Genomic DNA, 14,818 nt, shown 5'->3' with positions numbered 1-14,818 from the left:
ATGTATGTATGTATGTGTGTGTGTATATGCATGTTTATACATATATGTATATGTGTATATATACCGCCACTCTGGTAATAGCTTCTTCAAAAATCCCACTAAGGTTTCCAACATGTCAGATCTATGCTTCCATGCCCCAAGGACATCTCAAGGACTGAGACACTGCCAGAGCTCCTTCTTGGTCAATGTCAGAGTGCTTCCAGGGTTATTGTGAAAAGCAATAAGCAAACACACTTTAAGGGCGGCGGAAAACCCGCCAGAGTTAGCTGACACCATAGCAGGAACGCGGACAGAATTAAGCGTGCCAACAGGGCTCCTGAGGAAGAAGAGGGTGGGGATCCGGGAGGAGGGTCTCCTGGGCGACATTGAAGTCCGCTCAGTGGGGTCGCACATCTCCCGAGGCGCCTCTGTCCAGCTCCCCCGCCCGCCACTCCTCCCGCACCCCGAAGGGGAGTAAAGCTCCGGGCTGCTCCGGCGTGCTTTAATTGGCCAATGGAACCGAGCCTTTAAAGTTGCTGGGCGGGGCCGGCCCGGCGTACCCGCGCAAGCGTTGCCCCGCCCCTCAGCCGCGCACGCGCGTCCCCAGCGCGCTCCCGGAGCCGGAGCCAGCCGCGCTCGCGCCCGTGCCCGCGCCCCTGCGAAGCAGCCCCGGCCGCGCCCCGCCCGCTGCCGGCTGCGGGCGGCCGCTGCGGGTCTGCAGGCCTCGGTTGGGGGAACGCCTGAGCCACCGGCCATGGCCGACCGCGGATGCCCTCTGGAGGCGGCGCCGCTGCCCGCCGAGGTGCTGGAGAGCCTGGCGGAGCTGGAGCTGGAGCTGTCCGAAGGTGAGAGCCGCGGGTTCCCCCCTACCCCCCACCCCGCCAGGGACCCTCGCCCGAGACCCCGCCCAGAGACCTCCGGGAGCGTCACCCCCGGAACCTGCGAGTACCCTCATACGGGATCCCCGCCGGCCTCCCCTCGGCATCCCTGCCTGGGCCGCTCGCCGGAGAGCCCGCCAGCTTCTGCAGACTGGCGGGTGCCCGGCCTCCGAAGGACACCGGGAGGGACTGGCTGGGAGGTGGGCCTAGGCGCACTCTTGCTGCCCGACCGTCAAGGCCACGGACCAGGTCCGGGCTTCCAGAGTGTGCCTTGCAGCCTGTCGGCCAGCAGGAAGCCCGGGATGCAGAAGCCGAGCCCCACCCCTGGAACCTCAGACTGCCTCGTGAGCCTCAGTTTCCTCATCTATAAAACGAAGCAAAAGTACACTTGCGCCTTGTGGATTATGAGGCTGAAGTGCATTAACCTATAAACATGTAAAACGTGTTTAACACTTAAGAGGTTTATTCCTTTACGGAATTTTGATACAAGTATTTTACACTGGGGGAGGAGGTGGGGGACAGGCAAGGGTCATGGTGCCTGCGTGGGGAGGTCAGAGGTCAGTATGCACGGAGCTGGGAGCTGGTGCTCTCCTTCCACCTTGTGAGTTCTGGGAATGAACTCAGGTTGTCAGATTAGAGGGCAAGTGCTCACCGGGCCAACCCATCAGCCCTCTCTATGTGAGGATTTTTAAAAAGTTAAAAAGTCAAATAAGTGGTTGTTAGAAACAGACTAGGGAAATAATAGAACTCCAGAGATGGGGAGTGGCGCCCTCAATTTGGACGCCTGAGAAAAGAGTTCTGTTCTCCATAAACTGACCCCCAACCCTGGTGGGAAAGCATCTGTGCTTGTTAACTCTGCTTCTGAGACTTAAATGCAGTTAGAACTTGTTAGAATTCATCCCCCCTACCCCCACCCCCACCCCCACCCCATTTAGATTGTTAAGCTTTGCTGTGGTAGGCTTAGTGAATTTTTGAGAATTCTCTTTTTCCTTTTAAATATATGCATTTCCCCTGCATGTTTGTCTGTATATCTTATGCATGCCTGGTGTTCCCTGGAGGCCAGAGATTCATGTTGGTGCTGTGACTTGAACCCAGGTCCTCTGGAAGAACGGCCAGTGCGCTTAACCACTGAGCCATCTCTCCAGCTCCGTTTTGAGAATTCTTGATTCTCTTTGGAGGCGTGGTTGGGAATGATTCTGAGAAAAAAAGGTCTATTGTACTGGATTTGATATGGCTCCCCAGGGGAAATCGCATAGTTGTAGTTTGGCTTTTGCATATCAAAGACTTTGTTGCAGATTGCTCCTCATTACGGCTCCAGAATATCAGTTATTTCAGTTCCTTAGGGTTATATAGCTTTTAATGCTCGCTAGGAGTTTACAGTTAATTAAATTATTTCCTCAAAGCAAAAACTTCATAACTTGTGGCAGGACTGGAGTATATCAGCGGAAGAAGTACCTCTTAAGTAAATTAAATCTACTTATACTGATACTGGTTTAGACATACATGGGGTTTGTGTAAGGAAAGGGTATAAGGTGTGTGCCATGGTGAGGATCTGAAAAAACAGCTTACGTGGAGGAAGGGGGCAGACAGTTCAGAGTTAATAGCAGGAGACTGCAGAGTGCGCCGGCAACCCCAGAGTCAGTAACCATAGTTTCTTGCCCTCTTCTAGTCTGGCACATTTCATTTTGCCACATAGGTTAAATGATTACTTTGGCAGGGTTGCCCATGGCCCTGCTCTCAGAGAACTTTCACACCTTACCACTGGACCCTAGAGCTTGGGATTATTGTGATGTGTAGCTGTCCCTGTTGGGCTCGGAGATGCCTAGTGATACAGACTGTGTTTCAGGCAGACCTTTGGAGAACTCACATAGAGGCTGGCATCTCGTAAGTGTCACCTGGCAAGCCACTGATTTATAACATGTCTGAACTTGGGCTTGGCCAGCCGTAAAAGGAGGTGAACGTTTTACTGACATTTCAAGGTCTTTGTAAAGGTTTACTCAGTGTGTGTAAGTGGTTTGAAACAGTCAAGGTGTTTTATTTATGAACGAAAGGAATGTGTTATTACTGTGCCATAGTCCTAAAACGAGTATTTCATATATACTGTGTCATAGTCCTAAAATGAGTATTTCAGTATCTTTTAACTTTGATTTTTTTTTTTTTTGCGTACAGAATAGCTTGATCATGACCTTTTCTTTCTTTCTTTTTAAAGATTTATTTATTTTTATGTCTATGAATACACTGTAGCTGTGCAGATGGTTATGAGCCTTCGTGTGGTTGTGGGGAATTGTATTTAGGACCTCTACTCGCTCCAGTCAACCCCGCTCCCTCAGTCCCTGCTTGCTCCGGCCCAAAGATTTATTTACTATTATTCATAAGTATACTGTAGCTGTCTTCAGACACACCAGAAGAGGGCATCAGATCTCATTACGGGTGATTGTGAGCCACCATGTGGTTGCTGGGATTTGAACTCAGGACCTTCGGAAGAGCAGTTGGTGCTCTTAACCATTGAACAGTCTCTCCAGCCCTCTTTCTTTCTTTTCTTTTGAAATGGCAGGGTTTCTCTGGGTAGCTCTGGGTGTTCTGGAACTCACTCTTTAGACCAGACAGAGATCTGCCTGCCTCTGTCTCTCAAATGCTGGGCTTGTAGGCATGGGCCACTATGGGATTCTCTCTTTCCTGGGACTTTCTCTCCCCCCCACCCCCATATTCAAGGCAGAGAGAAAAACTGCTGGTTTAGAATAGAGTAATGTCAGTTTAATAATACACACATTTGTCTAAGTGAAGAATTCCTTACAACCTGGGTTTGTCATTGGTGGGTACGGGAAGAACTCAATACAGGTAAGCGGCTGCCTTCGTGGGAAACAGTGCTGAAGGAGATAGTACCTGGGCAGTCTAGAAAGTTGTGTTCCTCTCTCAGCTGCACACAAGCAGGGGAGAGTTGGTGTTACCTGGACAATCTGGAAAATCCTGTGGCTCTCCCCTCAACTGTCTGTCATCAATGACTAGACAGAAGAAGCACCTCTCTGTTTTTGTTCATAAAACATGGTCTCATTCCTCAACATTATCATGGTATTTATCATGTACCATGTTGATAAGGGTTGGCTCTCAGAGTAGGTTCTGTGTGTGTGTGTATGTTTGTGAATGTTGTATGTGTGTGTTGGGGGCAGGGTATGAATGTACACGTACCACGGTCTGTGTTTAGAGGTCAGAGGACAATGTTTGGGAATCGTTCTCTCATTCCACCGTGGGTTTCAGGGGTTGAATTCAGATCATCAAGTTTGGTTGATCAGCGTTTTCCCTTGCTGAGCCATCTTAACAGCCCTGAAACTTGAACATGTTGAAATAAATCAAAAGCAGCAGCAACAGCAGCACAGACATGTCAGCTGCAGTTAGAAGCACTGGCTTCTCTGCAGAGGACCCTGGTCCAGTTTCCAGCGTTCACATGGTACCTCCAGTTCCAGAGGATCTAACACTCTTCTTCGGACCTCCGTGGGCACCAGACACACATGTGGTGCACAAACATACATGCAGGCCAGACACTCACACACATAAATTAATACAGGAAAACCAAGGAACAGAGTGGAACAAAAGCAATAGAATCCCCCACTGGCACCCAATTATATACACCTGAGCCATTGTCCCAAAGAGAGGAATGTTCAGTCCACCCCTTTGCCTTGTAGAGAGGGAGGGGCTTTGGGGAGGTTGCCATAAATTGGCAGTGGACAGCTTGGGTGACAAGAAGGGCATCCTAAGTAGGTGGGCTGGTTATGGGTCATGGTCATGAGAGAAATGGGGTAAATGAACCTTATAATGAGCAACTGTATAACAAGCAAGGAGCTTGAAGCAGTCTCCCAACTGAAAAAGCCCGAGGCCAGGGGGATTGACTGCAGAACTCTACCAGAACAGTAAATAGCCAATTCCAGTGCTACGCAAGGTGTTCCATGAAGTGGAAGAGGAGGGGAAGCTTCCAAACTCTGACCAAATCAATATGACCTTGACACCGAAAACCACACAGAGCTGTCGCATGAACAAGGAAATCACGGACCTACCTCCCCGATGAAGAAAGACATGGAATCCTCAATAAAGTTCCCCAAAACGAAATTCAGCATCACATGGGAAAAAGACCATTTATCGCGTCTAAATTGGCTTTATCCTAGCACTGTAGAGATAGCTCAGTGTACATTAATCAATAAATGAAATTCAATACATTAATGGACTAAGAGACAGATATCACATGATCCACTCTAGTTATAGAGAAAAACCTGTAAAAATCCATCAATACTTCTTGATAAAAGTCACAGAGAGACTAGGGATGGAGGGTTCATATCTCAGTGTAATGAAGTTTGTTTATGACAAACCTATAGCAAACATCATACTCAAAGTGTTCCTGTAACAAGGTAAGGGAGGCTACTCTCACCACTTACTACTCAACGTAGTGATTGATGTCTAGCTAGGACAATATAGGAAGTGAGGCAAATAACAGGGATACAAGTAGGAAAAGAAGATGCTATGACTCTATAGAGAAGAGCCCCAAAGACACTCCACCAAGAAACCCTTAAGAGCTTACAAGGACACTCATCAAAGTGGCGGGGCACAAAGTCAACATACAAAAATCAGTAGCCTTCTTGATTACCAATGGCTGACCCAGGTCACTGAGACAGTCCTCTCTGCAGTAGCCACACCACAGATGAGGACCTAGGGGAAAAATGGCCAGCTTATAAGAAGAGTCTACAATGAAAAACTGGAGTTGATAAAGAAAGGTGAGAACACACCAGGAGATGGGAAGGAGGCAGCCCATGGTTATGGATTGGAAACATTAATATAGTGAAGATGACTGTCTTACCAAAAGTACTCTACAACCGCAGTGCAACCCTAATAAATAAGCCACTTCTAAGCATGGATGATGTAGCACAGAAAAAGACCAACAGTTAACAAATGGGACCTCACAAAACACAGCAAAGGCAGCCACAGAAAGGGGTGGGGGTGGGGGGGACCTTTGCCAGCTAGCCGGTCACTTGACACAGAGCTCATGACTAGAATGTACAAAGAACTAAAAAGCTAAACATCATGAATATAAGCAACCTGGTTTTAAAAGATGAGGCCAAGGAACTGAACAGAAATTCTCAGAAAGAAGAGGTACAAACAGCTAGGTAGCACTTTTAAGCGTTCGCATTCTTAGCCATGAGAGAAATGAAAATTGTGTGGCCTCAGTGTGAGAGGGTGACTTGATGTGTTGGGGGGGCACCCACTCACTAAGAGGAGAAGAGGAGGATATGGGGGGAGATTTGTGGGAGGGGATGACTGGAGGGGGGCAGCGATCATCATCATTATCATCACCATCATCAAATTATTTGAATATAAAAACCCCTACTTAAATTCTGTTAACCCAGTCAGATGGTCACAATCAAGAACACAAATGACAGCAAAAGCAGTGTGTATGGAGAGGGAGAGGGAGAGAAAGAACATATATAACCTAGCTATACCACTCCTGGGCACACACCCAGTAGGTTTTATGCCTTCTACAGAGATATCTGCTCACTGTTGCTGTCTTCACAGCAGTTAGGAAAGGGAACTGACTTAAATGTCTGTATCCAGATAAATGGATAGGCACAAATGTGGTAATATGCACAGTGGAATATTACTCAGCTGTAAGGAAAAGTAAAATAACCCAACTTGCAGGTAAGTGGATGAAGCGTGGGAAAAAGGTTATACAGAGCGAGCTGAGGCCCAGAAAGATGAAGGCTGTGTTTTCTCTCCCATATGCAGAGCTTAGCTCAGATCTCTCTCCAGCCTGGTGCACGACCAGAAGCCAGGAGATGCGAAAGCAGCCCTCTCTGGAGAAGGTCAGGTCAGTGGCTTAGAGGTGGAAGGAAAGTGGAGAGATGGAATTCTGGGAATGGAAAGTCTTAAGCAAGGATGAGCCTGGGGAAAAAATGGGGGAGTCCAGGGAGCAGAAAGGAAGTGTGTGCAAAAGTCCATGTAGAAGACACTCTCAGCCAACAACCTAACTCTAGCAACCCAGGTAAGAAGTAGTTGGAGCGTTAGGAAGATGCATGAATTGGAAGGAGGGGAGGGAATACTGAGGCGAAAAGATTACATGGGGATCAGGGTAGGTGAATGAAAGAGAGGGACAGTAAGTAGTAGGTAGGCTAAGCAAAAACGCATGAAGAAGCCCCTGGAAGCCCATTTGTAAGCTAATTTTATTTTATTTTATTTTTTTTTTAAGATTTATTTATTTATTATATGTAAGTACACTGTAGCTGTCTTCAGACACTCCAGAAGAGGGCGCCAGATCTCGTTACGGATGGTTGTGAGCCACCATGTGGTTGCTGGGATTTGAACTCTGGACCTTCAGAAGAACAGTCGGGTGCTCTTACCCGCTGAGCCATCTCACCAGCCCCTGTAAGCTAATTTTAAAATACAGCTTTTAAAAAGGTTTGACTAGAGTATCCCTGCATGGGTGGACAGTGTTACTCCTGGAGGACATGGATTATTAAATGAAAATCTTGGTGTAAGGCATGGGAACTTCCCTACAAGTTACTGATGACACGTGTCCCACAGGTCTCCAAGGTGACCAAAGTTATTTCCATTGTTCTTGGTCACCCATTGTGACTACATGGTAAGACTACATTGCTGAAGACATCACATGTTTTGGTTGTAGGACACAGAAGACAATGTCAAGCTGACCAGGAAACTGCTTGCTTTCATAGTTCCAGAAGGTTCTAGGCAGACTACTGAGGGGAAAAAGACATCAGTGGACTTACCCAGTGCTGGACCCTGCAGGACCAACTGGCCAGTCAAGTTGTGCCTGTTGGGTATGATAGTCTAGCATAGGATAACAATTGGGTTTGAAGTGTTCTCCAAGGGAGGAAATTTCTTGCTTGCTTCTACAATCCTGATAAAAAAACACGTAGCTGAATAGGTCACAGGTCCTAGGGTAGATCCGACTGTTGTTAACTGCCAAACGCTGGTACTCCTAAAGTGCCCCTTAAATATTTATGTTTATAGTCATAGATCCATTGCTCTTAGCTGGTCAGAGACGCTGCTTTTTGCAGTGGGTGGCAGTCAGTGGAGAGATTCATAACTGGTCAGAGTCTTGAGACTAAAAGTCTGAATTGCTCAGCCCTGTATAGACATCTGTATCTCTCCCCATCTTCTCCCTTCTTTTCTCATAAGGCCTGAGGAGGCAGAAAGAATTTAGGAACCAAAAGACAGGGCGGAGTGCTTTGTAGTGCTGTCTTCTGGTCACGGCTGTACAGGCATGGCACTCCAGTGCTGTCTGCTCATGGCTGTACACACATGACACTCATGCACAAGCCCTGTAGAAGAGTAAGCCAGTCAAAATTCTGGCGTAGATGGGGTGGGTGATCTCTAGGCCACGCACCCCAATGTGACACACTGATGGCAGTTGGCAGTTTCTGGGGAGGAGAGTCATTCCTTTTGAAGATGTGAACTGTTGGATTCCTGTGATCCAGTTGATAACTCCACACCAATGCACGTCAAGGCAGCAGTGATTGGACTTAGCGGGTTATTAAAAAAAAGACATAAAGTTGGAGTGGGGAATGGGGCAGAAATGACTATACTTCACTGAGTATATGTATGGTTGTCAAGAATAAAGGAAACGTTTTAAAGCCGAGTCATATGTGTGAAAGCCAGTGACAACCCTTGGACAGTAGACACCCACCCAGTAGTTTCACTTACCACCTTTTGTTTTAGACAAAGTCTCACTATATAGCCCTTAGTTGGCCTGAAATTCACTGTGTAGACCAGGCTACCTTCCAATTCAGAGAGATTGACCTGCCTCTGCCTCTGGGATTAAAGGCGTGTGCCACCACACCCGACTTCATTTCCAAAAGTAAAAAACGAGCAGAACCAGAAAGGCTGCTTAGACAGAGCCCTGGCTGCCGAGGCAGCAGAAGAGTCGGAAGGACCTCCAGTGGCTTCTGATGGTGGCGACGAGGGCGCAGGGAGGGAGGGCGAGAAATGAAGGCTTTGGGCTTTGCAGTGCTGGTGTGTAATCACGAGGCGGAGAGAGTCGCAGACAGCAGAATTTGAGGGGAGAGGCATGTGAAGACGTTAGGATTCTCGAGAAAGAACCTGCCTGAACAGAGCCCCAGAGAAGTGCTGTGAATTGTAATGCGCCAGTCTGAGCTCTGCAGTGAGGTTTGAGCCACAGATGGACGCTCCATTCATTGTTGCCACCAAGTGTGTGCTGAAGGATTGTCCCTGACATGGATGTCCCTGACTTGGAGGGACGGTAATATTAGTAAAATCAAAAGGGGGTTTAGGTCATGGCCAGTGTTGAGAGCTGATGGGGGGCGATGGGGTGAGAGTGAGCGTGTCTGTTCAGGACCAGGGTTCCTTGAGGCTGAACAGGACAGGCTCTTAAGGAGGAGTGACATTTAAACTGGGAACGGTTCCTTTAGGACTCTTCAGGCAGGAAGCCCATAGAGGTGAGGGCCTGTTCCATAGGAGGACCGTGTTCATGGAAGACAGAAGGAGCCGAAGGCTCTTCCACAGCCCCTCTAACCCCTTCAGGACTGTCATTTACTTTAAGAGGAAGAGAGTTAAATTCTCTAGTATGTGTTTGTGTAGAAACCCTGTTCCCATGATGAGACAGACTGGCAGAGCAGGAAGAGGCCAGAGGCCGAGAGCAGGGGTTCAATTAATATGGGTGTCCAAAACAGCTATCCAGTTGCTTGCTGTTTTGAGCACGTGTCTGTTACCATATCCAATATGTTAGTTGAATGTCCTTTGTATGTGACATGTCAGCAAGGTTAGAAAATTGCCATCGCATGTCACGTCGCTTGTGGTTGGTAGTTTTGAAGGTGTTTGGACTTAGACTGGTCCTGCATGCTAGTTACAAAGCTTGCTATTAGAGCGACTAGAAGAACGGAGGAACCAGCTAGCTACCGTCAGCTTGCTGTCTTCCTATGTGACGGGGACACCCTCCTTTTCCTTGTCTTCAGGAGCAAGCCCGGTGTTTATCTTTCCCTCAGGGCAGACTTAGACTTGGAAGAGAGTTGACATACTCTTCTGATGGTGTTGGCCAGGCCCCTGGACGGCCTTGGGGTCTCACTTCAGGCCCTTGCTGGCAGAGGGGAAGGAGTGTGTTGTTTCAGGGGCTTCTCTCTTAAGGGAGAAGTCTGTTGTCTGTGCAGGCCAGGCCGTCAGCCTTGGTAGTGGAGTGTGGATCAGGCTGTGCACTCTGAGGGCTTCTGTTGTCTGTTAGGTTCCCTTTATCTTAAAGGTCAAACCAGTTCTATCAAGAGAGGTGGACGTGCACGTAGGTCTCAGAAGGCTGAAAGGAGATTCAAGGGCCGGGTGCTGATCTGCTAGAGGGAGCAGCCTTTGCCAGACGAAGTGTCCTCACGGAAACAGCACGAGGGGGTAGAGTCTCCCTGTGCCCGTCGCCTGGTCCTCCACTCCTGTAGAAAGTATATCCTGTGCTGCTGCTGTGATTCCTCCTCCCATTCATCCTGCAATGTAGCTGGGTCTTACAGGCACACACTACAGCATCTAGCTTCCTGAGTATATCCCAAAACAAATAGAAGATGGCCTGATGAGTTTCCCACTACGTTTTTTTTTCTTTTTTCCATAGTCCACTCAGAGGGGTTAGCCTTGAACTCACTGCGTAGCTGAGGTAGGCGTTGAACTTGTGGCCGGCTTACTACAGCTTCTCAAATAGCTAATGTTAAAGACATTGTTCATCTTTACAGTTTTGATACATAGCTGTATGTTTCCTTGGTCATCTTTAATTTATCTTCACAATGTTTTTTTTTTTTTTTTTTTTTTTTTGGTTTTTCGAGACAGGGTTTCTCTGTATAGCCCTGGCTGTCCTGGAACTCACTTTGTAGACCAGGCNTCCTGGAACTCACTTTGTAGACCAGGCTGGCCTCGAACTCAGAAATCCGCCTGCCTCTGCCTCCCGAGTGCTGGGATTAAAGGTGTGCGCCACCACGCCCGGCCACAATGTTTTTGATTTATGGTTTTACATACACCAGTTATTAAACCGATTCTTGGATTTACAATGGTATCTTTTGATTCTAGATTTTAGCTATATAAATTTATCCTCTTGCTTTTTAACTAATTCATAAAATATACGGATCATGGTTATATTTAAATTTCGTGGTTTTTAAGCTATAGTTTCATACTACCCTATATGTGTAATCATTTCTAATCAAATACTAGGCCTTGTATCTGTGGTGTGAATTTTGCTTCTAGTTAATGCCATGTTCTCTCCATAGCGGGTTTACTTTTGCCTTGGCATGTGGGTGGGGCACATGCCAGCCAAGATCTCATTGTCTGCTCGTGGTAATGTGAGTTAAAGCTGGTACCAGACCCCTGAAAGTGCCCTTATTCTTTTTTCTAAACCAAAAAGCCCAACTTATTTCTGTCTCTGTTTCTGTGTGTGTTTCTGTCTCTCTGTCTCTGTCTGTCTGTTTGTCTGTCTGTCTCTGTGTGTGTGTGCGCGCCATGGAAAACATGCATACGGAGGTCAGGGGACAAGTTTGTAGAAGTCTGTGTGCTTCTTCCACTATGTGGCTTCCAGGGGTCAAACTCAAGTCACCAGGTTTGGTGGCATGTGCTTTTACCCAGTGAACCATTTCCCAGGCTTGGGCCCATTCGTATCTTAAGTATAGTTACTCAGCAGATGGTCTGTGCACTTCCCAGGGCTCCTGTGCTTTGGTGAGCTCAGAATGCGCTGTGTGTCTGTTACAGTTCTGCTTAGCCCAGTGACCTGCTTTCTACTTCCTCATTGGCAGACTCTTACAGCAGAAAATTAACCTCTGGTTTGTCACTTCTTTTCTAATTTTATAATGTCTCAGATTAAAAAAAAAAAAACTTTTAAGAATCCAGTTTTCCCAGTTGTTTTGGTGGGGCAGGTGGGGCGGTCATTTAGGACTCCACACTTCTGCTATTGCTGTAAGTGGAACTCTCCTGTGTGAATATTCAATTTAGTGAATACATCTTCCCGTGTCTTCAAAAACTTGGAGATAAAAGAAGATAATTATTAAGCTTAACATGTATGGAGTCTGCTTTGAATTAAGAATGGATGAGATAGGCCTGCAAGCACTTAGGGAGCATAGTGGATATTCACTTTTAGGTGTTGACTATAAAGAACTTAAACTGTGCAGTAAGGTGGCTTTTGCTTCTGTGTTTTACGTCTTTATATTTAGAACCTTGTGTTTAGAAACAGCCTTCAGGACGCCCTTTTGTGTCCTGTCCCACAACCCAAACACCTGCAATTGTGGGTATTTTCTCTTTCATACCAATTTTTTTTTTAGTGTTACAAAGATGCACTTTTTGAAAATGGATTCTTTCATTTGGTGTAATGTCATATATATATATATATATGATACATACATACACACATATTAGCTGTCTGTGACCCATTCTTTTTACTGCTGTGTAATCTATAGTTATGCCAAAGATACCAATCACCAATATCAGGAACGGAAGCGGCAGTGTTGCTGTGGGCCCAGCAGGTGCTAAGCGGATGAGAGACTGAGCATGCTGTGTATGTTCAATAGCTCAGGTAAAAAGAATAAATTTCTGATAACCAGTAACCACTCGGACTCAGTGAAATGAAGCAGTGACTTGACTACTCCCATAGCTATTAAAGAGATTGCAGTTATAATTTAAGTGTCTTCTGGAAAATAAGTCTTCCAGATGGCAAGGTATTCCTGGCAGATCTCAGCAAGCGCGCGCGCGCGTGTGTATGTGTGTATACATACACACACACATACATACATACATACATACATACATACAATAAGGAACATGGGGCTGGAGAGCTGGCTCCGTGGTTAGAGCACTGGCTGTTCTTGCAGAGGATCTGGGTTTGATTCTCTGCACCCACATGGTGGCTCACAAATGTTCACGACTCTAGTTTCAGGGGATACAATGCCCTCTTCTGCAGGCATCAAACACACACATGACACACATGTTTACATGCAGACAAACATACATGTACATAAACTCAAAGTAAGTTTTAAAAAGAAATAATGCTAATTCTACACAGTTTTTTTGCAAATATTTTAAAACTTTTTATTTTGAAATAATTTTAGGTTCATAAGAAGTTTCCTAAGTAATACATAGAATTTATCTAGTTTTCTTCACTAACATCTGTAACCAAAGCCTTGCCAGATCATCTTCCACACATTCCCACATACGAAAGGGCATGTGGTTATTATGCTAAAGAATATGTTCAGAAGTGTATGAAATGAAAATAGAAATCTGTCTGACACCTTACCTGGAGCCAAATAAGCAGGACTGTGGGGTTGTGTTCCTCCCTGCAATCTATTCTGCACATGCAGATAATTCACATCGACGTGTGTGTGAGTGTGTGTGTGTGTGAGAGAGTGTGTGTGAGAGTGTGTGTGTGTGTGAGTGTGTGTGAGTGTGTGTGTGTGAGTGTGTGTGTGTGAGAGTATGTGAGTGTGTGTGTGTGAGTGTGTGTGTGTGTGTGTGTGTGTGTGCCTTTACTTTTATCAGAGCAAGATCATTCTCTATTGTTGTTTGGCTTGCTCTTTATTTGGTAGGAGTTCATGAGTCATGTCAAGTACCAGGACGTTTTACATTAGCCAATAGTCTGTAATAAAGATGCATGACAGGATATTTTTCTGATGGACAGTTAGGCAGTACACAGTTATTGGCTATTACCCACAGCATTTACGTCTTACCTTTGTAGAGTAATGAAGTGCTTTTGACAATAAGTTTTTAGACATCATTTGGTGAGTGAGTGCCCTCATGGGCTCTCGACTCCTAAGTCTGTTTCTCTAGCAGCAGTGATTGGCTGCAGCTTCATGTTGTACCTTCTTGGAAGTCTGGAAGAGCAGCCACCTGCCCTCCAACCACTAGAGAAGGCTGCTCAGGGGTAGCCACAATTCTTTCCAGAGTTCACAGATGCCTGGATGTTCAGGCATAAACAGCTCTCTCTGCCTTCCGTCAGGGCCTCACCAGTTCTATGTAGTGGTTGGGAACAAGGCTCTCTTGTTTGTCTCTTTGTTTGTGTTTTATTGTTCCCCATGAAAGAATTGATCTTGGGTTTAGAAAGCTTGCATTTGAGTCCCCTCCTCCCTGCTGTACCAGCTCAGTGCCAGGATTCCATTATGGGATCCTACCTGCTCTATGTGGCTGTGTTCTCTGAAGTGTGTGCTTGGGACCAATGTCTATCATGTTGGGCATATAAAAATAATGGCAGCTGGTTTACATATGAACACAGAATACAGATGACCAATGACATAATGGTTTCACTCAACATCTTTGAGCTTTAGGTTGGTTTAAAAGTGATACATACTCAGTAGCAACCAGATCTCAAGTTTTGCAAGTCCAGTGATTGGCCATTTGTGACATTCATTTACAATATCCTATTGAAAGCTACTGAGCTTAAAGCCCAGGGTAAGGTATGGTGCTGGAAGTCTCTGTATCAAATGCAGTTTTGAGTCAGAACTCATGAAACTTAGAATGGGTTCATGGGATGCATACCGCTGTAACATGAGAACAGCCATCTGTGGCTGGCTATGCCTCCGTTGATAAAAGTGGGATTGCTTTATCTTATGGTGAGCATCAAGCAGGTAGCTGACCTGTGTAATATCTCAGTGCCCTTTGATACCTTCACCATCATAAAATCTATTTAAGACAGGACCATAGCTGGGCACATGGCTGAAGGCCAACCTGATTTCTTAGTGAGTTCCACAGCTGTGTAGTTAAACCCTGCCTCAATTTTTAAAAATTTTGATTTAGTCACATTTGAATATATTCTGGAGTAAATATAGTATTAGTATATGATGTTTTTAAAATACTTATGCTTTAGCCCTGTGCACAAGTTGCAGTGTTACTAAGTGAAATCATGCATCAGCATCCTCATGGCCCTCTGTGTGCTGAGGGTGGTCCTCATGGCCCTCTGTGTGCTGAGGGTGGTCCTCATGGCCCTCTGTGTGCTGAGGGTGGTCCTC

At 46.2% G+C, this 14,818-nt stretch overlaps 1 protein-coding gene across 3 annotated transcripts in view; it reads left to right on the top strand.

Moving 5' to 3' along the window:
- Window positions 1-645: 645 nt before the first annotated feature.
- Dip2a (disco interacting protein 2 homolog A) overlaps window positions 646-14,818 on the top strand; it is a 79,173-nt gene continuing 65,000 nt past the window's right edge. For 2 of the 3 annotated variants that reach the window (XM_029482677.1, XM_029482676.1), the window contains exon 1: window positions 655-824. In XM_029482677.1, the coding sequence (XP_029338537.1) occupies window positions 734-824 (91 nt within the window). In that variant the 5' untranslated portion in view covers window positions 655-733. Of the gene's footprint in view, window positions 825-14,818 lie in introns of all 3 variants that reach the window. The other variant, XM_021174591.2, reaches the window with a different exon arrangement.

The sequence above is a fragment of the Mus caroli genome, chromosome 10, assembly GCF_900094665.2.
Source record: "Mus caroli chromosome 10, CAROLI_EIJ_v1.1, whole genome shotgun sequence".
Lineage (NCBI taxonomy): Eukaryota > Metazoa > Chordata > Mammalia > Rodentia > Muridae > Mus > Mus caroli.
The sequence above is the reverse complement of the archived record's forward strand: the minus strand, read 5'-3'. Positions and strand labels throughout refer to the sequence as shown.